The following is a 26310-nucleotide window of genomic DNA, read 5'->3' as shown; positions in this document are numbered from 1 at the left end:
ATTGAAAATGAGGATGATGGTTGTATTTGATTGTCTTGAGCACTTATCTTTTATTTTGTTTTAGTTTCAAACATGTGGGTTGTATTCTAATTTCCAAACATCATGGAATGTTTTAGTTTCAAACTTGTGGGTTGTATTTTAATTTATGAACATCATGTTTTAATTATTATCTACTATTACTCTTAAATTGGTATATTTTACAATTATATGAAAAAATATGCTTAGTAATATATAGAAAATATAAATAAAAATAATTTTTAAAAAAATTTATCTCACCACACCTGTAACCTACATTTTCAAAAATTGTCAAGTCTCGCACCCACACCCGAACCTGAATCTACACCCTTGCTTCATTGCTATTTATAATTTGTTAGAAAAGGAAGTGAAAATAACATCTCTCTCTTTTTTTTTTCCTTGAAAAAGCTTGAAAAAGGGTATTTTCTGCTACTGTATCTGGACCCCAGAAGTGAAATTGTAATTCTGGGATTAAAATGTATTTTACTCAAATTAAAATATTTGTACGTAAAATGGTCATTTCATTTGCAAGTTGCATCGATCCCTCTCCAACTAGATAATGAGCATGGTTTGAAAACTCGAATTGTTCAATGAATCGTAAAAGTGAGAGATTCAAGGTTTTTGAGGTTGGACCGAGGTTGAACCGGGGTCGAACTGTAATGACATTATAATTAATTTAATAATTTAATAAAATAAAAAATTATATTAAATTAATATAAATATAAGAAATAACTAAAATAATTAAATTAAATATAAAAATCTAACTTTCAAATGTATTTTTTTATATCATAACTTTCACAAGACAAATAAGAAATATCAAATACTAAGCAAAGGTAGATATAGTATTTATTTATATGTTGATTAGTTAAAATTGCTATAGCAATAATAATATACAAATTATAAGGACACTTATATTATATTAAGTAAAATAAAAATTTTAAATTATTTTATAGTTTTAAATTAAAATAATTATATACTCAATTATATCTATTGCTTTTAAAAGAAAGTAATTTTAGAATCATACAATTTTATATATATTTTTGGCATAATTGTGAATTTGAATCCCTATCATTTACATATGAACTCATTATTTTTTCTTTATTAGTTACTCTTTCTCGCATCACAATTACAAAAAAATTATGAAATAAATGGTGGTATTAGTTTTTTTTTTTTTTAAATTGTAAATATTTGTTGAAACTTTTTTTTTTTTTTAGAGAGAGTTTCAACTTATGGCATCAATTTTTGGTGTAGGCGGGGATTGAACCTCAGACCTCTTATTCACCCATAAAAAACTTTACTAGTTGAGATAGTTGAAACCCACAATATTTATTGAAACTTAAAAGCGCTTTCAGAGTTAAGATATTTGTCACATCACGTTGGGCAAGGTGAAAAGAAGGAACGACCGAAACTTGGACAATTTGGACACATTTAATGGAGTCCAAATCTTCTATCCCACTTTTTCTACTCTACTTTATACTCCATTAATAAAAACTTGCCACATGTTCACTTAACTAATTAAATACTATCATTATTGACTTATTAATACTATAGTTATTGACTTATTAATACTATAGTTATTAATTAATAGTAGTATTTAATTAATTAAGTGAACACGTAGTAAGTTTTTATTGATGAAGTATAGAATAGAGAAGGAAAAATGAGATAGAAGATTTGGACTCCATTCAATTAGATAAACGGTTCAAAGACTAAAAGTCGAAGACCTAACCACACATATTGGACAATTTGGTCAACCACCCCATTTAAGAGTAAAGACTTGGACAATTTGGACACATTTAAAGTAGCCCATTAACCACACATATTTTAGAAGAAGATAAACCGAGTTTTCTTAGCAAAGTTCTACGAAATTTCTTCTGACTTACTAATTTCCCATTTTCTTTATACATCATAAAAAATGCTTCACATATTGAATCTTGTGCTCTGAATCACTGTCCTCTTTCTACAGACGGAGATTTATGATGCTCGTTGTCGTTACCTTCTTGGCGTAACTTTAATGCTTATTTTTCCACTGTAATCAATATCTTGAAGAAATATCGGGTATCCAAGTATATATTGCCATTTCAATCCAGGTACACTACCGCCCACTTCTTTCTAATCTCATTTGATTTCGTAAAAGTTTGTGCTCTGCCACTTATCCTACTGAAAGTTGATTTCATATATATGCTACAATTGATGTGATTAGCCTTGCTACCATGTAATAATTTATGTTGGATTATGATTGAAAATTAACATGGTTTGGTCCGACAATTTATGTTTTCGTTAAAAAGCCCTTAACAATTAGATCTATACTATAAACTAATTTTTTACAATGAACTTTAGACTAATTCTAGATTAACTCTAAACTTCCTTTACATGCTCTAAATTAAGGTTATTATAAGTAGGATTAGGATATTATCTTGTTTACTAGACTAGACTAGACTAGACAGTGAACACCTCTGCTTGCTACATGCATATTCAAATGCATTTTTTTTTTTTTAATATTTAATTTAATTTTTCAAATTTTCACTTTTGTAATACTCATTTTCAATGGTTTCATAATATAAATTTATAATAACATTCAAAATTAAATTAGCTAAAAATTTTTGCAATCTAATAATATGAAATACAATAAGATTTAATCTTAAATCATTTAAAATTTCATAACATTTTTTTATAAAGGAGTAAAAATTTGAATATTCTACACCACTCTCGATTTTATCAAATGGAGACTTTTTGACCAACATTCCTTTGATAGTGGAGTTTATGCGAAGGTAGATCATTAATAGGCCAAATTAACCTCTGTCCTTACTACTATCGGTTTAGGGATACAAACACAATTTTGTATTTATCAGTGGACGACTTTGAGGTGGACGTGACAAAGGAGTCTAGTATATTTGGAAATTGGGCTTTTGAGAATTAATTACTTCATCAAGCCTATTTATTTGATTTATCAAATTTCACCCCTAGATTTAAGGATTTGTTAGAATATTTCTTAAACTTTTTCAGTTCCCTAAAACGCTTATTACAAACAACTTAAGATCGCCATTAGAATTGTCTTAAACCAAATCAACACAATCGTGAGTAGTATGAGTGTATGACACTTGAGTTTATCCATGACAACCAAAGGTCAAGGATTATAGAGGAAGATTAGACCTACACGAGTGAACCTATATTTCTAATATCAATTGAAATTTACGTTTAGAACTCTAATTGGCTTACCTACCAATTTTAATTAATTGATTCACAACTTAATCTAGGTAGTTAATTAATCAAGATTCAAGTCATAATGTCTATATACAATTATAGATAAACACAATCAAAACAATAGAAACACACACAGAGAAGTGAAAACTTTAAACAATAAACACTTTAAGACAACATTTTCACAACAAATTTTATGTAAAAAATTATTACTGGTTTTAAAATTATGCATTAAAAAAAAAAAAAAAAAGAGAATACAAGAAAATTGTGTGTGAAACGTACAGTAAATTTTGACTCACCCAATTTAACTATATATACTAAAAAAGAAGTCTAAGAATACAACAAAATATTAAAACATTTTCACGAAACTTTTATTTTTAGGATCCGAATAGATATATTTTTATTTTATTTAAGAGAAAGGCTACACCCATAACATTTTTAGAACAAATTATAAATGACAAGTTGTTATTGGTTTTAAATTAAACCCAATACTGATATCACTTTTTTTTCCTTCAAAAATACCTTGCCACATAAAGTTTGTTACAAAATTATTGTGAAAATTTTGTGGACATAACATTTCTTTTTATTTTATTTTATGTTGATTTATAAGGAACTGAGATCTCGCGATTGTGAAAATATTGTAAAAATTTGTTGCGTAAGTGTATTTGTGTATGCACATATAATATTTAAAAGCACAAGCAAAACCAGCGTATTGTGGAAAAAAAAAAAAAAAAGCCCAATGAACAGTGCAAATTGTCAATAATTGTGAAAATATTATAAGAATTTGTTAATTCAGTGTAACCGTACATACAAATATAAATATTTAAAAGAAAAGACAAAAACAGCACAACCAAAACTGACGTACTGCAATTTGTGGAAAAAAAAAAAAAAGCCTAATGAACAATATTGCGGATGTAGCACTCCTTTTTTTATAATACCTTTAGTTTTAGTTGTAGATGATTCTAGTATGATATTTTATTTTAATCTATAAGGAATTAACATAACAACAAAGATCACAACTAAAATTAACATGGTTTGGTCCGACAATTTATGTTTTCGTTAAAAAGCCCTTAACAATTAGATCTATACTATAAACTTATTTTTTACAATGAACTTTAGACTAATTCTAGATTAACTCTAAACTTCCTTTACATGCTCTAAAATTAAGGTTATTATAAGTAGGATTAGGATATTATCTTGTTTACAATACAAGTACATTGAACTTCCATTAGGATAATTGACTTGGATCACGATTAGACCTTAAGATTTTTAACAATATAAAGTATGAGTATATGACACTTGAGTTTATCCATGACAAATAGAGGTCAAGGATTATAGAAGAAGATTAGACTTACACGAGTGAACCTATATTTCTATTTGCTTGGAAATTAGATTGTAATATTCTTTTTTTTTTTTTTTTTTTAATAATAAGTGTTCTTATATAAAAATTTTAAAATAACTCTATAAATTCCTTTTATATAAATAATTAGTGCACCTTCTTTAGATAATTAATTCATGAAAATCAATGCAGTTATCCCATTAATATATGATGACAATTAATTATAGTATTTCATTGAAAAAAAATGCAAAGTTTTGATTTTGATGAGGCAGAACTCTTTTTTTTTTTTTGGAGAAACAGATGAGGTAGAATTGAAGAGAATTCTGATATAGAACCTTATGCAGAGACTTACGAATGGAGAAGTTAGCCCAATTTCTTGAACCAGAAAAACTAAACCAAGTCCTTGAACTTGGAAAAAAGATTTGGGATGAAATTGGCAAATTATACAATTATCATAGCAGCGCTGGTGACCATGTGAATAATCTCAAGAGAAAATGGAAAGAACTAGAATGTCAGAAGACAGACATAGAAGAAAAAATGAAGTCTGAACTTTTTCCAGGAAAGAGACCAAAGAGAGAAGTTGAACTTTGGCTCCAAGAGGTAGAAACAATTAACGGGGAGATACAAACTATTGAAGAAGAAGGTGGCGGAGGGATCTGGAAGTATTTCCCACGTATGCATATGGGAAAACTTGCATGCCAGAAGATACAAGAGGTGAAAGAACTTTATCAAAGAGGTGGTTTCAGAGATAGTTTGGTAGTTGATCCACCTGTAAGCCATGGAGAAGAATTTCCGACTAAAACATTAGTAGGAGAAAGTACAACCAAAAGAACAATTGAAAAGGTTCGGGAACACTTATTGGATGAAAAATTGAGGAGGATTGCTGTTTATGGCATGGGAGGCATTGGTAAAACGACAGTCATGAAACAAATAAATAATGATCTATCAAAAGAGAGAGACAAGTTTGATAATATAATTTGGGTTACTGTATCAAAGTCATCAAGTGTTTTCAAATTACAAGAGGACATTGCACACAAGTTGAAACTAGATCTCACAAGCTGTGAGGATGTAACTACAAGGGCAGGCAAGCTAAACAATGAATTGAAAAATTGGAAGAGGTATGTGTTAATCCTAGATGATATGTGGGAAGCATTTGATCTTGAGGATGTAGGGATCCCAGAGCCCACTCCAACAAATGGATGCAGATTACTATTGACAGCTCGAAGTTTGGAAGTTTGTAATCGTATGAATTGTGTGAATATTAAAATGGAGCTTCTTTCAGAAGAAGAGTCGTGGGATTTGTTTCTGGATAAAGTGGGTCGTGATGTTTTGAATACTCGAGATATAGAACCAATTGTGAAGGAGGTTGTCAAAGAATGTGCTTGTTTACCTCTTGCAATCGTCACAATAGCGAGAAGCTTAAGAAATGTAATTGACGTTTCAGAATGGAGGAATGCATTGAATGAGTTGAGGACACCAAAAAAGGGGCCCAAAAATGTAGATGTTGATGTAATATTTGAAAGGCTTCGATTTAGTTACGAACGCTTAAAAGATGAGGACCTTCAACATTGTCTATTGTATTGTGCACTATTTTGTGAAGACTATGAGTTTGAAAGAGATGAATTGATTGAGGATTTAATTGATGAGGGAATAATAGAACGGATGGAGAGCAGGCAAGCAGAGTTTGATAGGGGCCATACTATGTTGAATAAACTTGAAAGGGCTTGCTTATTAGAAACTGGGATTAACCGTAATGTGAAACTGCATGATCTAATAAGAGACATGGCCCTCGAGATTGCAGGTCCTAAGTTCATGGGAGCAGTTGGCGATAGAGTGACAGATTTTATGCAGCACGAAGAAAGATGGGGAAAGGATCTTGAAAAGGTTTGTTTGATGTGCATGTCGAATTTCCTAAACTTTCCTAATATATCACCAAGGTGTCCTAAACTTTCAACATTGCTTCTACACAAAGCTTTTTTTTCTGGAATCATTGCAAATTCTTTTTTTGTGCATTTGCGTGGACTCAAAGTTCTTCGTATATGTAACATTGGGATTACATCTTTGCCGAATTCAATCTCTGATCTGGAGAATCTAGCTACATTAAGGATTAATTATTGTCTGAATTTATATCATGTTCCTTCATTAGCAAAGCTTACGGCATTAAGGAAGTTGGATCTTAGTCATTCACTTTTTATAAAAGAAATACCTCATGGTTTGGAAATGTTGGTCAATTTGAGATACCTCAATCTCGAAGAAACCTATATACAGGAGATTCCATCGGGGATTTTATCCAAACTTTCTCAACTCCAAGTTCTCAAATTTAATTATGGAAAATTGAATGTAGAGGAGATAGTAAGCTTGAAATTAGAGTGTTTTAAAGGAGCATTTTATGGTGGTGATGACTTCAATAAATACGTGGGATCCTTGAAGGAGGGACGACTTAGCCATTACCAATTTACAGTGAGAGAAATGACGGCCGAAGTAGATGATGAGGTACTTTGGGATTAGGGGTGGCAAAATCAACCCAAACCCATTTGCCCATCCAAACCCGCCCACTTAAAATAGACCCAAACCCACCCAATTATTAGTTGGGTTAAATGGGTATTAACCCAAGTAAACCCAATTAACACTAATGTTTATTGGGTTTTAATTGGGTACCCAATTACCCAACCCCAAAACTACTAAAATTACAAAAATACCCCATCAACATAAAAAATGACCAAAATAACACCTAAACCTGCAAAATGACCAAAATACCCCAAAAACTCAAAAAATGACCAAAATACCTTCTGAAACCTAAAAAATGACCAAAATGCCCCCGAAACCTAATAAATGATCAAAATAACACATAAACCTACAAAATGACCAAAATACCCCTAAAACCCAAAAAATGACCAAAATACCTCTCGAAACCTAAAAAATGACCAAAATACCCCTAAAATCAAAAAAATTACCAAAATAACCCTGAAACCCAAAAAATGACCAAAATATCCCCGAAACCCAAAAAAATGACCAAAATACCCCAAAAACCTAAAAATGACCAAAATACCTTTGAAACCCAAAAAATGACCAAAATACCCTTAAAACCCAAAAAATGACCAAAATACCCCCGAAACCTAAAAATGACCAAAATACCCCTGAAATCCAAAAAATGACCAAAATACCCCCGAAACCTAAAAATGACCAAAATACCCCTGAAATCCAAAAAATGACCAAAATACCCTCAAAACCTAAAAATGACCAAAATACCCTCAAAACCTAAAAAATGACCAAAATACCCCTAAAACCCAAAAAATGACCAAAATACCCCCAAACCCCAAAAATGACCAAAATACCCTCGAAACCTAAAAAATTGCTTTCTTTCTAATCTCGTTTCCTTTTATGCCCCATTTGGACCACCTAGCTATGAAAACTCATTTTACGGATCAGATTCATATGAAGAGCGACTTAGCGATGTGATCTCAATGGACGGAGCAGATTCACACGAAAAGCCACCCAGCAATCAGCAATGAAATCTCATACTCAATGTACGGGGCAGATTTACATGACTTTTCCTTTGTAAGTCAGACCCCAGATATATATGCTTTTCCTTTTTAATTATTTTTCCTATAAAAATTGTATTCACAAGTGGTTTATTTTCCTGTTTGGTTTGATATATAGGATGTCACCAAGTCGAGGCAGCTTGTGAAATAATTTTGCGGTGTAGGCCCGCAACAAGAACTTGACTCTCAAACTGTGTTTTCTGTGTGATTCTTGTTTTATTGGTTGTTAATTTCTTATTATTTGAACTTTTTTGGTAATTGTGCGAGGATTCAAACATTGTCTGTTTCTGTTTTATTCATTGACTTTTCTCTAAATTCTTTTATCTCAAAGGTGAATCAAGAAGGGCATCCTTAGATACATGTTGTGAACTAGAAAGACACAGTGTGCAAATTAACCCAACCGCATGGGCATATGACACATCCTCTTCTCTGAACTTTTTGTTACATTTTGATTAGAGACTTGCAGTATTCATAATAAACAGATACTTGATATCTTCGATAATTGGAACCATTTTCCAAAAATAAGAAGCATTTTTATGATTAAGAAAGCCTTGTTTGGAAACTAGCCTATCTAGCTCCCTCTCTGCAGACCGAAGCTGCAATGGCTAGAGCTGAACCAGCCTGCAGTTTTGCCCCAACGATTGACTTTGATTATCCCACTGAACATGACAAATACTTGCAGCAGATTTAAGCACAAAGAGAATGATATATCATTTCATCATTAGCTTACTTGAACGTAGAGATTAAGCTTAAATAAAAACAAACCAATATTATAAGACACACACATATATAATTTAAATGGTTATCTTCACAACAGTGCGGAGGTATTAATAATGAATGACTGGACTTGAAGAAGAAAGGTATTGTTCTCTTACTTGTGAAACATAATAACCTGAAATAAAGTCATGTAATCTTTCTGCTATCATATATTACTTTTTTCCATTACAACGCTGACATGTATGATGCAGGGCCAATGGCGCTTTGAATCTTTAGCTCAGCAATATCTCCATAGTTTGTAATTTATTTAAATTATATAACTTTTAATGCCTAAGGCACCTGACTGTTGGATGAAATGTCTGAAAGAGATATGGTATCTGGAATATGATGATTGCAAGTTATCTATCATGATGAGCAATGGATATAGGGAGGATCTCTCTATCATGAAAGAGATAGGTATTGATCTCTTATTGTTATACTTCAGCAGAATGTTATTTCAAGTATTTTCAATCAGTGTATGATAGTCGTGTGAATCGGACTACAAGTACTTATTAGTTTCTGAATGTCATGAACATGACTAAATGATTAATTTCACATTGTGAATGTGTTTTGATCTGATGTAGTTATCTTTTAACTTCACAAACGGTTTTTGCTAATTTTCTTTACATGAGTAGTTTTTGCAAGTTTTCACTTGGGTAAATGGTTGGAACATTTGGTTTTTTATTATAAATTTCTTCTTTTGTAGCTCACGTTTATCATATATGGAGCTATTGAAGTTTTGGTTCACATTAGTTTAAATTACTCTTACCTGTAAATGCCTATTGCAGGTACACGTCTTTGAGCTTTGAGCCTCCACAAGCACATGTGAGTGATGTGGGTCCATGATGATGATTGACAAGTCTTCTCCTTCACACAAATTAACTTATAAACCCATTGTACAAAATGCATTTTTATTACTATATTTGTGCAAATATACACAAGCACTATTGCTATGTATTTCAATTTTTTATCATTTTTTAACATTTCCAACAATGAAAGAAGATAATGGATGGTGGTTGTATTGTGTGAAGAAGGAAAAACTATTAGAGAAATTGATATTTTAATAAAGTAGAGTTTGGAATACATGACATAAGCAGGGACTTTGAAAAGTTTTTTTTTTTTTTTTTTTTTTTTTTTTTTTGTTGGATATATTTCAACAATTTACTTTTGTGATAAAGCAAAAGTAACAACATACAGATCTAAATATAAGCAATAACACAAATAGATGTGAAGACAAATACAATAAATAGATACTGTATATATAAGAAGAAATTTGCAAATAATTAAAAACTCATAGACCAAATGCATGAAGGATGAATAATTTAGATCAAGTCTTGTGTTTGACACAATCTCCTTAAAGCAGATTTCTTCTCTCACACAATCACTGTGGTGTTTTGAGACTCACATACGTCTGCCTCTTAGGATAAAATGATCTACAGCACAGAAACGAAGCATACAAGGCTATGCTCTGCAAACTACTCAATGTCTCTTTCTCTCTCTTTGACACAAAATGAAAATGCACAAAATATTCTCACTGGGAGAGTTTTTCTGAAAAAAGTAGTTTTTTATGAATGAGAGACTATAAAAAATTATACGTTACTGAACAGACACTCTGTTTTAGTAATAATTGCTATACACAGACTAACTGACTCAAAAATTAAAAAAATAAAATATTATTATTTGGACAAGTAGGCCCAGTCCGCATATGCCAAAAGCCTAACCCAATGTCCAACTCATGAGTATATAAACTCATATATTATCTCTTTCCTTTCCTATGTGGGACTCAGGATTTCTTTCTACTTTTAATAACATCTTCAAGTGAACATAGAAAACATCAATTTCTTATTCACTCCATGCTATTTTCCAACAATCCCCCACATGAACAGAAATTGATAAACACAATGCAAATGATGATGTAGACACGAAGAGAGTAGAAGAAAAGTAACCATATTGGGAGAAGTAGCTTGTGGCTTTGAACTTTCCTTTGTGAAAGACTATCGGATATACTGGCTAACCAATGAACATGATGTCTTGAATTATTTAACCATTTGTGTATACCTAGACAATAGAATTCACACAGTTCCTTTTTGAACATATTTCGTTCATATAGTCGTGTTCATTTCGGCCCTGAATGTATCCTGGTAAATTCATGATGTGCTTTAGAGAACTCAGCCTTAAAACTCTCATGGAAGCGGCCCACTTCACACTCATATAGGTGACTCTTATTAAAAGTATCCTGCTATACCCCACTTGGTTTTCTAAGATATAAGAATCGTTAAAAGCAAAGCTTACTTTGAACATCGCTTACAGGCATCACTATTTCATCATAGGAATGGGTGGGAGATGTTATCTCCATAGTGATAAAAACTATGAGAGCTAAGATTTATGATCCACTGGGTTAGAAAAAGAAGCCATTCAAGATCAGGTTAAGCTCGTAGGTGGTGATTTGGATGGAGCAAGGAAGAAGAATCAAGTAATTCAGGTCAAAATTAAGCAACTTGATGATGCAAAAAAAAAAAAAAAAAAAATCCAAAGCAGCTATAAAAGCTCAAAAGGAAGCTCAAAAGAAGCCAAAGGAGCATGAAAAGAAAGCAAAGAAAAAGGCTTCAGCATCTGGCCCTGCTATCAATCCTGAAGAATGAACCAGAAAAGCGGTAGGTTTAAATGGAGAAGGTTAATAAGGTGAAGTCAAATACTATTAGACACAGGAATAGATCAAAAGGCCCAGATTTAGTTCCAAAAGTCATCTTGAAATGGAAAAAGTCGACTAACTACTGGTTATGGGCTACTCCAGCTGTTGTGTTTCTACTACTTTTTCTAGTACTTGGATACACCCATCTTCTCTAAAAAGTGAGTTAGAACTAAATAGAAAGAGTTATGAACCAGTTTTTCTACTTCACAGTGTGAGTGGCTAGGTGTGTAGTACTAAGATTAAGTTATTCCGATTTATGACATCCTTTGAAGGGGTGGACTCAAAATCATAATGTAGCTCAGTCAGAGGTAAGAAGCTACATACATTTAGTTTGATTGGATTTATTTTCGAATTTCTACTTTTGATCAAATTTCATAAATGCTATCTGAATCCATAAACTTGCTGCTAAAAAAGGCATATATCAATATTGAGTTGCTTTGCACTCTAATTTATCCTACTTATCATCTTGCTTTCCACCTTGTGGGGAATAAGTGTGCCGTTGTCAGGTACCCAAGACAACATCGCCCATGTGTTTGGCAATATTCTTGTTAGAATAAAGGTTAAAATATTAAATTCATCATTTTCTAATAGCTAAAGCGTTTGGTGCAACTATTAATTTATTATGGTGTAGCAAGTATCTGGTGTAAAGTAGCTTTGAGTTGGAATCCTATCTCCACTCCACCTCTAATTATAAATTAAAAAAAAATTGATAATAATCCCATGTATCCCCTACACCCGAGGATAGTGTTATTGTGTTTAAATAATAGTTAAATAATTCAATTTACATTTTCTTAATAGCTTAAGCTTTTGAAATAAATAGTAGTTTATAGTTCAAACTCCTTTTCCAACATTACAAAAAGATCCAATGAATAAAAAGGGAAAGAAAAAAAAAAATCTTATTGCCAAGAGATGAGAATCATCAAAAGAAGAAGCTGAGAGTGAGGTAAAGTATTTTAAATGGACATACCAAAGGTATGAAAATAGAATATGAGCCTTTAACCAATAAATAAGGTCCACCACAATGGCACAATGAAGAACGATAAAGATTTCTCTCCAATAGTGATTGCCCTCATGCCAATTGGTCGATCGGGGGTTAGTCAAGATAAAAAAAATGCTAAAAATATGAGCAAAAAACAAATTGCCTTAGCATTATCTTTTGGGTTCGAGTTTCTTAGAATAATTGTTAACAAACTATTTTAAGAAAATTTTGATACAACTTTTATGAGAAATATAAAAAGTTGTCAACATATCGCCGCACATCCTTGGCGCAATGGTCATTCCACAAGTATAAGTGCTTATGGGGGATAAAGTTCGGGGTTCAAGTCTCCAGGAGTTCTTCACACACATATACACTTAGATTAAGTTAGATTAGAATTTCTATCTTGAATTAATATATATATATATATATCAAAACATTAATTTTTTTTTCCCCATTAAAATGGTTCACTAACAAATACTCTTAATGTATTGGTTAACATTTTTTTTTTTTTAACAATTTAATCTGAACAACTCCAAGCTGCAAATATTGGTTTTTGGCAGGCCATGGCTAGGTTTATTATCCTATGGAAAACTTGGCATGAATACAATAGTAAAAGATACTGCAGGACTCATGATTATTTTGTGATTAACAATACATATAGCTGGCCATTCATATTCATCAGCTTAAGATTTTTTGGAAGTATTTTTTTATATATAATAACTCAAAAATGAGTCATGCAGTACCTAAAACTATCTGCTCATTTTAAAATAAGTGAGTTTGATATTATCAAATCATCAACATTTATATATATATATATACAAAGCTTGCTATCATTAATTTGGTATCTATATACATTATTTGATGAGGTGAAAACACCTAATTCACTCATTTTTAAATTAATAGAATTTTGAAAATTTAAGAGTGAAGTTACACAAAACTTTAGAAGATATCAATCCAAAATATTCTATCCTTATATTATCTTTCATGCTTAGACTAAGGGCCATGTCAGGTGTTGAAACAAATAAATCAAGTCACATATGACATTTTTCACATATATTAACAGTCTGTTGTGATCAATATTCATGTAAAAAAAATGTTATTCTTATCAAAATTTGTCACCTTAACAAATTGTAAAAAAAAAAATTATTAAAAAATTTTCATCTCCAGCATTATTTGAGCCAAAAGTCTATCCTTACATCATTGAAACAGGGAATCAAAACGTTTAGAACTTTTATTCATTAAAAAAAAGATTGGAACATGTTAGTAACAACTTGTCCAATGAGTTGTAGCATCAAGCTGTTGGGATTGCATAAAAAAGTAATAAATAAAGTAAGGTAGGTTGTTAGTTAATATGTAAAATTCCAACATTCATATGGTCATGCTGACAAATGAACAAGAATCCAGTAACCCACAAAAATAAATAAAAATTGTCACATGGTCACGTCAATATGTTTGGTTGATTGTCTATTATCGAAACTTGCAGCATTCATGATGTTACAAATTCCTGATAAAATAGTATATTAGCCAATGGACTCAATCATTAATTTCCTCTTGCCAGTACATTAATCTTCTTTTCTTTGATGAAAGCACATGAATCTTTTGATTCATTATGGAGTAATATAAAATAGGTGACGCTGCAAATAGTAAAGTAGGACAGCAACAAATTATGCGTTTGTACTTTGCAGCTAGAGGGAATATATTATATTCAAGTGTTCCAAACCTTTTTTTTTTTTTTTTTTTTGGTTGGGTTGGATTTGGGTTATAAGGAATTAGTTAAATGGGTTTTAAATGGGTAAATGGGTTTTATATACCCAACCCAATTATGCCCACCCCAAACCCACCCAAACCCGCCCATTTGCCACCCCTATTTGGGATGATGAGGTACTTTGGGAAAGTGAGGGCAAACGTGTAATTTTATACAATTGCAATGTAAATCTGCTCCCAAAAGACGCTCAAACCCTAATGATTTACAGATGTGACAATTTAAGAAATTCATCTGATGCTCCATATTTGGAATGCGCAAGAGAACTGAAGTCTATTTCTATTTGGTGCTGTGAAGAAATAGAAGACGTTCTTTCTTATTCTTACACCTTCCCTCTTCAAAGCCTTTGTCTCAAATTTTTGGATAAGTTACAAGTACTGTTTAGGGAAGAGAAAGTTGAATCACCACTAGACATCCCACCTGGCACCTTTTCTTATCTCAAACAATTTTTAATTTTCAAGTGTTCGAATATAAAGAAGCTCTTCACGCCAGGCTTGCTGCAAAACCTGGCCAACCTGGAAGAGATTGAAGTCAGATACTGTAAGAGATTAGAGAAAATAATAGGTGCAGCATCGGATGAAGTTGAAGAAGAAATAGAGGAGGAAGGAAAGGACACCACCACCATATTCCCCCGATTGAGGAAGTTGGTATTAGAAGGCTTACCGATACTGGAGAGCATCTGCAGTAGCAGTAATGCAATAGTTTGTGATTCTCTCCAAAAAATTAAGATAGTAAAGTGTCCAAAGCTTAAAAGATTACCTCTTTCGCTGCGGGATGAACAACTATCTTCTCCACCTTTTTCATTACGGATTAAAACAGAGAAAGAATGGTGGGAGTTGCTGGAATGGGACAATCATGCTACTAAGAATGCCCTTGAACCCCTCTGTGAGTTCGTTGAAGTGGATCCTAATGGGTATGACTCTCTTCTCACTTTTATATCTTTGGTTTATCTTTTATGAGGGCCATTCAATTTATTCCTTATCTACTTATAATACTCCTTGCTTTCTTTCTAATCTCGTTTCCTTTTATGCCCCATTTGGACCACCTAGCTATGAAAACTTATTTTACGGATCAGATTCATACGAAGAGCGACTTAGCGATGAGATCTCAATGGACGGATCAGATTCACACGAAGAGCTACATAGCGGTGAGATCTCAATGGACGGATCAGATTCACACGAAGAGCCACCTAGCAATTAGCAATGAAATCTCGTACTCAATGTACGGGGCAGATTTACATGACTTTTCCTTTGTAAGTCAGACCCCAGACATATATGCTTATCCTTTTTAATTATTTTTCCTATAAAAATTGTTTTCACAAGTGGTTTATTTTCCTGTTTGGTTTGATATATAGGATGTCACCAAGTCGAGGCAGCTTGTGAAATAATTTTGCGGTGTAAGCCCGCAACAAGAACTTGACTCTCAAACTGTTTTTCTGTGTGATTCTTGTTTTATTGGTTGTTAATTTCTTATTATTTGAACTTTTTTGGGTTATGATTTATGAACATGAGTTCGTCTTTTAGACTAAGTAGTGTGATATGTTAAATTGTTTGGTAATTGTGCAAGGATTCAAACATTGTCTGTGTCTGTTTTATTCATTGACTTTTCTCTAAATTCTTTTACCTCAAAGGTGAATCAAGAAGGGCATCCTTAGATATATGTTGTGAACTAGAAAGACACAGTGTGCAAATTAACCCAACCGCATGGGCATATGACACATCCTCTTCTCTGAACTTTTTGTTACTGCTGCATTTGCTGTTCTTTTGATTAGAGACTTGCAGTATTCATAATAAACAGATAATTGATATCTATCAAAAGAAGAAGCCATCTGGTCAAGCTGAAGCTATTGTCAAAGAATCAATTGATTCAGATAAGCTCATACACGCAGAAAACAGAAGAAAAATAGATGTTGAAGAACAGAGCAACAGAGGAAGTTCATCTGTAGCAGAGCAGAGCAAGACATGTAGTTAGTTACTAGTTACTATATGCGACTTGTAGTTTTAGTTAGAATATTGTATATGTGTTCACATGTGCCAACTATTGTTAGTAATACACGTGCCAAGAATTGTTAGCATTTAGTTAGCATAATTCGTGGGAGTTAGTTAGAGTTAGTGGCTGGTTTCAGTGTGTATCAGTGTATATATAGATTGGCTTTGTAATTCCAATTAAGTAATGAAATCATTTTTTTCCAAATTAGTTTTTCACATGGTATCAGAGCACAAAACCTAGGGTTTTCTTCTTTTAACAAATTTGGGAACTTTCTTCTTCATTTCTCTTCGTCTTCTTCAAAAGCATCGAAGCTCCTTCCATGGCTGCCACTGGTACTCCTACTGCTTCGACTTCTGAGACTCAATCTTCAATACATGATTCATCAAATGTGAATGATCCTTTGTTTTTACACCATGGAGAAAATCCTGGTGCTGTTCTTGTTTCTCAACCTCTAATTGGTGGAGAAAATTATCCTGCTTGGGCTCGGTCTGTTAGGAAGTCACTCATCGCTAAGAATAAACTTGGCTTCATAGATGGCTCTCTCACCTTGTCATCTCCGATTGTAGATTCTCCAACTGCAGTTCAAGCCTGGATTCGTGCAGATAATATGGTAGGGACTTGGATAATCAATTCAATTTCTCCAAGGCTTCAAGCTAGCGTTGTCTATAGGGAAACTGCTTTGGAAATTTGGAATAATTTGAGGGACACTTTCTGTCATAAGAATGGTCCAAAGATTTTCAATTTGCAAAAGCAAATCTCAGAGCTTCATCAAGGTGAAGTTTCAATCACTGATTTTTTCACACAATTGAAGGTCTTATGGGATCAATTACAAAGTCTCAACCCTTTTCCCTTGTGCACTTGTGGAAAATGTCAGTGCAATATAAATCAAAGGCTTACTGATCTTCAAGCCAAAGAATCAGTGATGAAGTTCCTCATGGGACTGAATGATTCTTTTTCCCAAGTCAGAACTCAGATTTTACTCATGGATCCTCTACCTCCTGTTAACAAGGTGCATTCTTTATTGATCCAAGAAGAGATGCAAAGGAGTGTTAGTATGGGTACGAGGGTTGAATCTACTGCTTTAGCCACCAAGACTCAGAATTTCACTAATGGAGGTTCTAATGGTAAAGGCAAAGAGAGACCATTGTGTACTCATTGTGGTAAGCTAGGCCATACCATTGACAAGTGTTACAAATTACACGGATTTCCCCCAGGTTACAAGTCAAAGACCAAGTCCATGGCTCATTTGGTGTCTTCTACTATTCTAGATCAATTTCAGAATCATATGGCACTAACTTCTCAAGAAGGTGTGCTTGGTCATGCACCTGTCACTACTCAAGCACCTTCTTTCACAACATATCAGTACCAACAATTGCTAGCTTTGATTGGTGCACTACCAAGGCCGTCTCAGCAGAATTCTACAAGGCAGGAGTATCATATGGCCAATACTGTGGGTTTTCCTAATAACACAGTGGCAGGTATGCTTTTAAATCTCAAGCATTCTGTCTTTTCTGCTCAATTTGTTAATAGAAAAGCCTATAACATGGAGACTTGGGTTATTGATACTGGGGCTACTGATCACATAGTTTGTTCTGTGAGCCTACTAACCTCAATTACTGCTGTTTCACATACTATGGTACAATTGCCTAATGGGGAGTCAGCTATTGTCACACATGTTGGAACAATTCAACTTTCTTCACATCTTATCCTTACAAATGTTCTTTGTGTACCTTCTTTTTCTTTTAATCTTTTATCTGTCAGTTCCATGACTAAGACACAACCCTTTGTCTTGTCTTTCTTTCTGATCATTGCTTTATACAGGACCTTACCAACTGGAGCACGATTGGAGTGGGTCAAATGTCTGATGGTTTGTACCTACTGCAACAATCAAGCTTGTTTTCAGCTTCTAGTTCTCTATCTGATTTCCTGCTAAGCACAACATAGTTCTTTTACTGCTTTTTCTTCTAATGCTCATCACATAATATGTCTTCTCTGTGGCATTCTAGACTAGGCATCCTTCTGATTTAAACTTCAATCTTTGAGCAATTTTTTCCTTTCTTGCAAAATTGTTGTACCAAACAATGTACTGTTTGTCCATTAGCAAAACAGAAAAGATTGCCATTTCCCTTCAATAATAAAATGTGTGATTCTCCTTTTGATTTGGTGCATATGGATGTTTGGGGTCCTTTTTCTGTTCCTACCTCAGCTGGTCACAAATATTTCTTACTTTGGTTGATGATGCAACAGGGCAACTTGGCTTTTTCTCATGAAGGCCAAGTCTGAAGTCAAAGCCTTGTTGTTTCCTTTTATAACATGGTTTTAACTCAATTCAATGTTAAAATAAAATGTTTTAGATCTGATAATGCTCTTGAATTCAAACTTTCTGAGTTTATTCTACTAAGGCATAATTCATCAAACCAGTTGTGTTTATACTCCACAACAAAATTCTGTTGTGGAGCGAAAACACCAACATATCTTGTCTACTGCTAGGGCTTTACAAATACAATCTAATCTGCCTCTTTCCTTTTGGGGTGATTGTGTGCTCACTGCAGTCTATCTCATTAACAGACTGCCCTCTCCTCTTTTACAACATAAAACTCCCTATGAACTTTTGTTTGGGAAGGTTCCTTCTTATTCTCATCTTAGGACTTTTGTTGCCTATGTTTTGCTTCCACAACTGGTCCTAAGTCTTCCAAGTTCTCTCCTAGAGCAAGAAAGTGTGTTTTATTGGATATCCTATAATATCAAGGGTTATAAGGTCTTTGATCTCTTATCTCACACTGTTCTTGTGTCTAGGGATGTATAGTTTTTCATGAGACAATTTTTCCTTTTTTTGTGGATGATGTTGTTCCTTCTTCTTCTGCTCTTATTCCACTTCCTGTCATGAACCCCATTCCACCTTCTTTTTATGAACTTCTCCAACCTGCTCTCCCTTCCTTCAACTCTTCCCATACCATTTCTGATGACACCATTATTGATATTCATCATGATGTTGATGAAGATCTTCCTCAAGATCTGCCTGAAGCTCCTGATGAGCCTTTGGTTTCTAACCCTCATCTTAGGAGGTCTACTAGAGTTTCTAAACCTCCATCTTATCTTCAAGCTTACCATTGCAGTCAGGTAACCTCTGTTCCTACTCCTAATCTGCCTCAGTCAGGTACATCTCATCCTCTTTCTTCTTTTCTTTCTTATGATCACTTGTCTCCATCCTATAAATCCTTTTGTTGTTCTATTTCTGCTATTGTTGAACCACAATATTATTCTCAAGTTGTCTCTAACCCCAAGTGGCAAGCTGCCATGGATGCTGAAATTGCAGCATTGGAAGCCAATCACACTTGGACTCTTACTCCTCTTCCACCCAACAAAAAGGCCATTGGATGTAAGTGGGTCTACCGGGTTAAGTATAGGTCTGATGGCTCTGTGGAGAGGTACAAGGCTCGGTTGGTTGCAAAGGGGTTTACCCAAAAAAAAGGGTTGGATTATATTGAGACCTTCAGTCCTGTTGCCAAAATGGTTTCTGTGAAGTGTTTGTTGGCTGTGGCTGCTGTGAAAGGCTGGTTTTTGAGCCAACTTGACGTTAATAATGCCTTTCTTCATGGGGATTTGCTTGAGGATGTTTATATGGCTCTTCCACCTGGCTTCCACAGCAAGGGGGAGGTTGTTTGCAAATTAAATAAATCACTTTATGGCTTAAAGCAAGCATCTCGGCAATGGTTCTCCAAGTTCTCTGAAGCCTTGATTCAATTAGGCTTTGTGCAGTCCAAAGCAGACTACTCATTGTTTACTAGACAACAAGGTGAGTCCTTTATTGCTTTGTTAGTCTATGTGGACAATGTATTAATTGCTAGCAATGACAAGGACAAGGTTGATCAATTCAAGGTTTTATTGGATCAAAAGTTCAAGCTCAAGGATTTGGGAGATTTAAAGTTTTTCCTTGGTTTAGAAGTTGCAAGGACTGATAAGGGTATAGCTCTTTGTCAAAGAAAGTATGCTTTGGAAGTACTAAGTGATGCTGGTATGCTTGGTTGTAAACCTTCTAAGGTCCCAATGGAGCAAAATCTTAAGTTGAGCAAGTATGATGGTGATTTGCTCAATGATCCCAGCAAGTATAGAAGATTAGTGGGGAGGCTGCTATATTTGACAATCACCAGACCTGACATCAATTATGCTGTTCATAAGTTGAGTCAGTTTATGTCTAAGCCTAGAAAACCACACCTTGAAGCAGCCTATAGAGTCTTGGAATATTTGAAGAATGAACTAGGGAAGGGAGTGTTCTTTTCAGCTGCCTCAGAGTTGCATGTGAAAGGCTTCACTGATTCAGATTGGGCCGCATGTCCAGACACAAGAAGATCAGTGACTGGATATTGCATCTTCATTGGTGAGTCCTTAATTTCATGGAAATCCAAGAAACAGTCCACTGTTTCACGATCCTTAGCAGAAGCTGAGTATAGAGCAATGGCAGTAGCTACATGTGAAGTGGTATGGATTCTTTATCTTTTGAGGGATATTCAAGTAAGGCATGACAAAGAAGCTTTGCTCTTTTGCGATAGTCAGTCTGCTCTCCACATTGGTTCCAATCCAGTGTTTCATGAAAGAACCAAACATATAGAGATTGATTGTCATGTGGTTAGGGATAAAGTGTTGGCTAAGGTGATAAAGTTAATTCATGTCAGGACTCATTGCCAATTGGCTGATGTGCTAACTAAGGCTTTGAGTTTTAATCACTTCTCAGAGCTCATTTCCAAGATGGGACTGATCAATATTCATTTGCCCCCAGTCCATCTTGAGGGGGAGTATCAAAAGAAGAAGCCATCTGGTCAAGCTGAAGCTATTGTCAAAGAATCAATTGATTCAGATAAGCTCATACACACAGAAAACAGAAGAAAAATAGATGTGGAAGAACAGAGCAACAGAGGAAGTCCAGCTGTAGCAGAGCAGAGCAAGACATGTAGTTAGTTACTAGTTACTATATGCGACTTGTAGTTTTAGTTAGAATATTGTATATGTGTTCACATGTGCCAACTATTGTTAGTAATACACGTGCCAAGAATTGTTAGTATTTAGTTAGCATAATTCGTGGGAGTTAGTTAGAGTTAGTGGCTGGTTTCAGTGTGTATCAGTGTATATATAGATTGGCTTTGTAATTCCAATTAAATAATGAAATCATTTTTTCCCAAATTAGTTTTTCACAATATCTTCGATAATTGGAAGCATTTTCCAAAAATAAGAAGCATTTTTATGAATAAGAAAGCCTTGTTTGGAAACTAGCCTATCTAGCTCCCTCTCTGTAGACCGAAGCTGCAATGGCTAGAGCTGAACCAGCCTGCAATTTTGCCCCAGCGATTGACTTTGAAGTGTTGTTTTGTGTGCAGACTACATCATCAAGTTGATAATGTTTATTTCTCCATTCCTCTATTAATATTCCTTTCTTTTATGGGTCCAACTTATTTCATTGAATTTCAAGTTTCTATAAAACCCCACTCTAAACTATTGAGTTTTAAATCACTTGTTAAATGTTATCTTTATCATACAATTTAGGCTAAAATTGTTTTTGTACATCAAGTATGTTAAAGTCTTAAAGACTGTGTATTAAACTATGTTAAATACAGTACTAGGCTTTGCCTTATATGAAGGTAAATTCTGTGACACAACAGACTTAAAAGACACCAATGAGATTGTCTTGATCAAATCTGGCTGCTATGTGTCTGTCACTTTAAGTTTTTCTACATAACAACTGATCAAAATCATGGATGAGAGGTATCAGACTCTAAAGCTTGTTTGTTTTATTTGTCCCTTTAATTGTATAATATAATCTACATGCGTGCATTTTGTATTTGGTGAATGCAAAGTGCATCCATCAATCTGCTTGGTTTTGCACCACCCATTTTTGAAATTTCTGCAGATGGAATATCAACAAAGCCTCTCTAATTGTGAGAAAAATAACTACAGTTTTGTTTTTTTTTTGTCACTGTCCAACTATAGCATCCAGCATCCTCCTCTTGCCTTCTCTGTTCTTGCCAACAAAACTTGCTCCTTCCCATTTACCGCTTCTTCCCTTAACAGCTGCATCGGCTGTTCTTTTGATTAGAGACACCTCAATTTGCTGTATTCTGATAAATAGATTTGTATTATCTTTGATAATTGAGACTATTTCCAAAAAAGAAGAAGCTTTGTTATGATGAAGAAAGCCTTGTTTGTAAACCAGCCTAGCTAGCTTCCCCATGAAGACCAAAGCTGCAATGGTTAGAGCTGAACCAGCCTGAGATTTTTACCCCAATCATTAGCTTTGAAATGATGCATTGTGTGCAAGTTACTTCATTCATTTGTATAATGTTTGAATTTTCTTTTCTTTTCTGTGTCCAAATTAATTTATTGAATTTTAAATGTTTATAAAATTAAACCCACTTTACAAAAGTTTTAAATCACTTGTTAAATGTTTTCTTTTAGGCTAGAATTGTTTTTGAACATGAAGTAATTCTCTATGAGTCTTGTGTCACAGTGGCTTTGAAAGACACCCATGAGCTTGTCTTGATCTAATATGGTTGATATATAATTATATATATATATAGTTCACTTCAAGGTTCTTCTACAAAACAACTTATCAATGTCTTGGATGAGAGATGTTAGAATCTATGGCTTGTTTGTTTGTGTTATCCATTTAATTGCATGATATACCCACTTGCACTTTGTTCTGAAAAATAGTGTTATCGGTAGAGTCTTAAAGCTACATTAGCTCACTAATGATTGATGTGCTCATAGTTCAAAGGTAATACATCCTTTCAACCTTAACTCTCTTCTAAACTCTCAGCCTTTGTCTCTACAACTCAATCCAATTTCCAGACAAACTGTCTTTCTTGACCTATTACCAAGTTTTTAAATCCCATAGAGGTGAACCATAACTAGAAGCAGATGGGAAATTGGGAATATGTAGCACCTCATGTAATTGGTTAGGACTTAAGAGTGTCTTGTTATTCTTTAAAATTGTGGCACTACTGCGTAATTAATGTTGCTGCAGACCAAGATTACTTGGTGTTTTTTAGCTTACTAAATAGTAATTCTCTTGGCTTCAGACTTTCAGTCCTTTCTCTTTTGTTTGAAAAAAAAAATGATAAATAAGTATGCTTTTTACTGAAAAGAAAACAGAGTAGAGCAGAGCAGTGGAAGCAAAATATGGAAAGGTAAATAAAAAACAGAGAGATATTTTCTCTTTTGTTTGGTATTTATACTTATACAGACACAAGTCGAAAAGAAAAGGCGGGAAACCAAAACTGAAATGTAACAAACTCTAAAACGGAAAACCAGTCATCTTTGACAGAATTTTAAACAAATTAACGACCTGACGACTTCTCAGTTTATGGTAAACGACACAGGTAATAAATACTGTACGACTTATAGCTTAGTGATGAACTCTGAAGGTTATAACACGACTTGCAGCACAGGAAAAAAATAATTTAGCACGACCTGTCATTTGCAGCTTTTGTCTTGACATTCTTAGTCTATACGACTGTATATACTATATAGTATATAGAGAAGAATAGTAAGATTGGCAAATTTTGTAAAAAAAAAAAATAATCTATAATCTATATAAATTTCACTGTTTGTGACTTCTTGGTTGATCTCATACTATTGTCAGTTTTTTAGGCTCATAATTTTTCTCGTAATTATTTTAATATAGTTTTTAAAAATTTTGTATTTAAATTTTATTCTATATTTAAGCCATCCATTAAAATCTTGGTACATCATTTTTTTTAATATTAAACTTTATAATTTCTTATACCAAAAAAAAAAAAAATAATGATAAATATAGGGATAATTACAATTTACCCACATGTGGTTTGCCTCTAATTCTATGTGCCTACCCGTGGTTTCAATTTTGACACTTTGCCCACCTGAGGTTCTCACCGTGAGTGTGCCGTAACCCACCTCTCCACTTTCCGTTACTCTAACACAGAATAAGTAAAAAATAAACCCCAAAATGGATCAAAACACTCTCATTCAAATCTTGAACATGAAGAACAAGAAGGATATACCCAAAATAATAAAGATCAGAAAACAATAAATACTAAAGACTAAGTAATAAACACTAAAGACTAACAAATCAAGCTAATCTAAAATAAAGACTAAAGACTAAAGACATAACAATAAACACTCTCACAACACATAAGGCCCATTTTTCTTTTTCCTTTTTCTTTTTTTATGTGTGATCTGTTGTCCAAATCAAGCATATATAAGGAAAGTGTGATCTGGTGTGTATTGGTGAAAAGATACAAGGAAAGTGTCCAAATCAAGCATATATACAATGGCCAAGATCTCTTCTCGGAACCCACAATCGGCCACCAAACTTCACCCATGGCTCCGCTGAAGGCCATCGAAGAGGTCCTTATCAAGATCGCCGGCGCCATTCTCAACCTCATCGACAAGCACTACAGCGTTGAGGTTGAGAATGGCGATGACGCTGAGAATGGCAAGAGGATGACTGTGAGATCCCTCTCGTCGAGGATGAATGTGAGGTCCTCATCAAGATCCCCGGCGATCTCACAGTTGTCCGTCTCCGCCAGGGCAATGACGTCGTTGCCGTCCTCGCCCGTGTCGCCGATGAGATCCAGTGGCCTCTGGTGAAAGATGAAGCTGCCGTTAAGCTTGACCACTTGCGTGGGGTCATGGTGCTGTGGGTGGACCTGGGTCCGTGGGTCTTGGGATTGAGATCCGTGGAGTGGTTGATTTGAGTGTAATTTTTCTGGGTTTGAGAAGTCTGGATTTGAAATTGGGGTTTCAAATATATGTCTGGGTTTGAATCCGTTTGTTCTTAAGTTCCTGGGATTGTATATATGCTTGATTTGAATTAGTTTGTTCTTAAGTTCCTGGGTTTGAATTCATTTATTCTTAAGTTCTTGGGATCAAATGTTGTGCTATATTTTGGGGTTGTATTTTGATAGATTTATGTTTGATGGTATTGCTTGATTTGATATGTATTAGTTTTCTGGACGCATGTTCTTCATGTTTGTGTGTTCTTCATGTTTGTGAATGGTGAGAAATTAATACCATATTTTAATCCTTTTTTTCTTTCGTTTTTTTTTTGTTTTTCTTGTTTGGGAGGAGAGAGATATAAAATGGGCGTAAAAAGACTTATTTACCCTTCTTTTTTAACAGAGGTGGGTTACGGCACACTCACGGTGAGAACCTCAGGTGGGCAAAGTGTCAAAATTGAAACCACGGGTAGGCACATAGAATTAGAGGCAAACCACAGGTGGGTAAATTGTAATTATCCCTTATAATTTTAAACTCTAATTTGGTGATTTTTATATGATTTTTGTGGTTTGATTTTGATTTAGTAAAGACATATTAGCCAAAAGAAATAAAGGTAGAGCTATTAATGAAATCTATACTTTCAGATTACCAATTACCGATGGCCAACGCTGCATTGTCATTTGTGGTTATGGAATGAATAAGCGGTATGTTGTTTGGGCAACTAATTAAGGCAAAGCAATTAACCATATTAAAAGGGATTAGCAACTTTTTCTTTCTCCTTTGCCATTTATGGTATGTATATGCCTCTTTCACATATGCTCAAGTGAAGTACCCATTAGGATTTCCCTTAATTATGATAAACAATTTTTTTTTAATGGAAGTTCTATATTTATTGAATGAGATATATATATATATATATATATATATGTCAAGGGCCATGTAATTGAATTTAATAAAATAAAATTAATTATGGAGACAAATTCATTAACTTGAAATCTACTAAAATTAAAATTTACCAGAAAAATTACATTAATACAACATAAATGTCTTGAAATATGCTAAATATAGATTATAAATTTCTAAAACAAAAGACAAAAAAAAATCTCTCGTCTCTCCATCTATATTCTCACCTTTTTTTTCTTATTTGTATCCTTGATTTTTATATATATATATATATATAAATATATATATTATAAAGCTTTCTTTCATTCAATCATTCTTTGCAATAGCTTCACTACCTTCACAGTGTGGATGGTGTGCGTGTGTGGGCATAGCAATCTGGTAACCCCT

At 33.8% G+C, this 26310-nt stretch overlaps 1 protein-coding gene and 1 long non-coding RNA gene across 8 annotated transcripts; both read left to right on the top strand.

The window, feature by feature from the left end:
- The first annotated feature begins 1828 nt into the window (after positions 1-1828).
- Positions 1829-16476, top strand: LOC112024814 (probable disease resistance protein At4g27220). 7 transcript variants are annotated; one of them, XR_010626964.1, is made up of 5 exons: positions 1829-2102; positions 4853-7045; positions 14403-15196; positions 15333-15535; positions 16081-16476. XR_010626964.1 is itself a non-coding variant. In XM_065768369.1 (4 exons), exons 2-4 carry the CDS (start codon positions 4907-4909, stop codon positions 15481-15483), a joined length of 3084 nt encoding a protein of 1027 aa, XP_065624441.1. In that variant the 5' UTR covers positions 1830-2102; positions 4853-4906; the 3' UTR covers positions 15484-15897. The 7 variants fall into 7 exon arrangements, 1 of the variants encoding a protein (XP_065624441.1); XR_010626962.1 differs by having other exon boundaries at positions 16065-16476; XR_010626963.1 differs by having other exon boundaries at positions 16055-16476.
- Positions 7927-9931, top strand: LOC136065319 (uncharacterized). Its single transcript, XR_010626957.1, has 3 exons — positions 7927-8110; positions 8213-9267; positions 9639-9931. It is a non-coding gene; the product is annotated as an uncharacterized LOC136065319 (long non-coding RNA).
- Positions 16477-26310: the final 9834 nt, after the last annotated feature.

The sequence above is a fragment of the Quercus suber genome, unplaced genomic scaffold (genome assembly GCF_002906115.3).
Source record: "Quercus suber isolate HL8 unplaced genomic scaffold, Cork oak 2.0 scaffold_926, whole genome shotgun sequence".
Lineage (NCBI taxonomy): Eukaryota > Viridiplantae > Streptophyta > Magnoliopsida > Fagales > Fagaceae > Quercus > Quercus suber.
This window is presented reverse-complemented; position numbering and strand designations above follow the sequence as displayed.

What these genes read in the sequence shown, in the direction of transcription:
- LOC112024814 (XM_065768369.1), top strand. Translation starts at nt 4,907, where the DNA reads ATGGAGAAGTTAGCCCAATTTCTTGAACCAGAAAAACTAAACCAAGTC. An exon ending in CGGCCGAAGTAGATGATGAG is followed by an intron (nt 7,046 to 14,402) that starts GTACTTTGGGAT and finishes TGGGATGATGAG; the next exon opens with GTACTTTGGGAAAGTGAGGG. An exon ending in GTTGAAGTGGATCCTAATGG is followed by an intron (nt 15,197 to 15,332) that starts GTATGACTCTCT and finishes TGGACCACCTAG; the next exon opens with CTATGAAAACTTATTTTACG.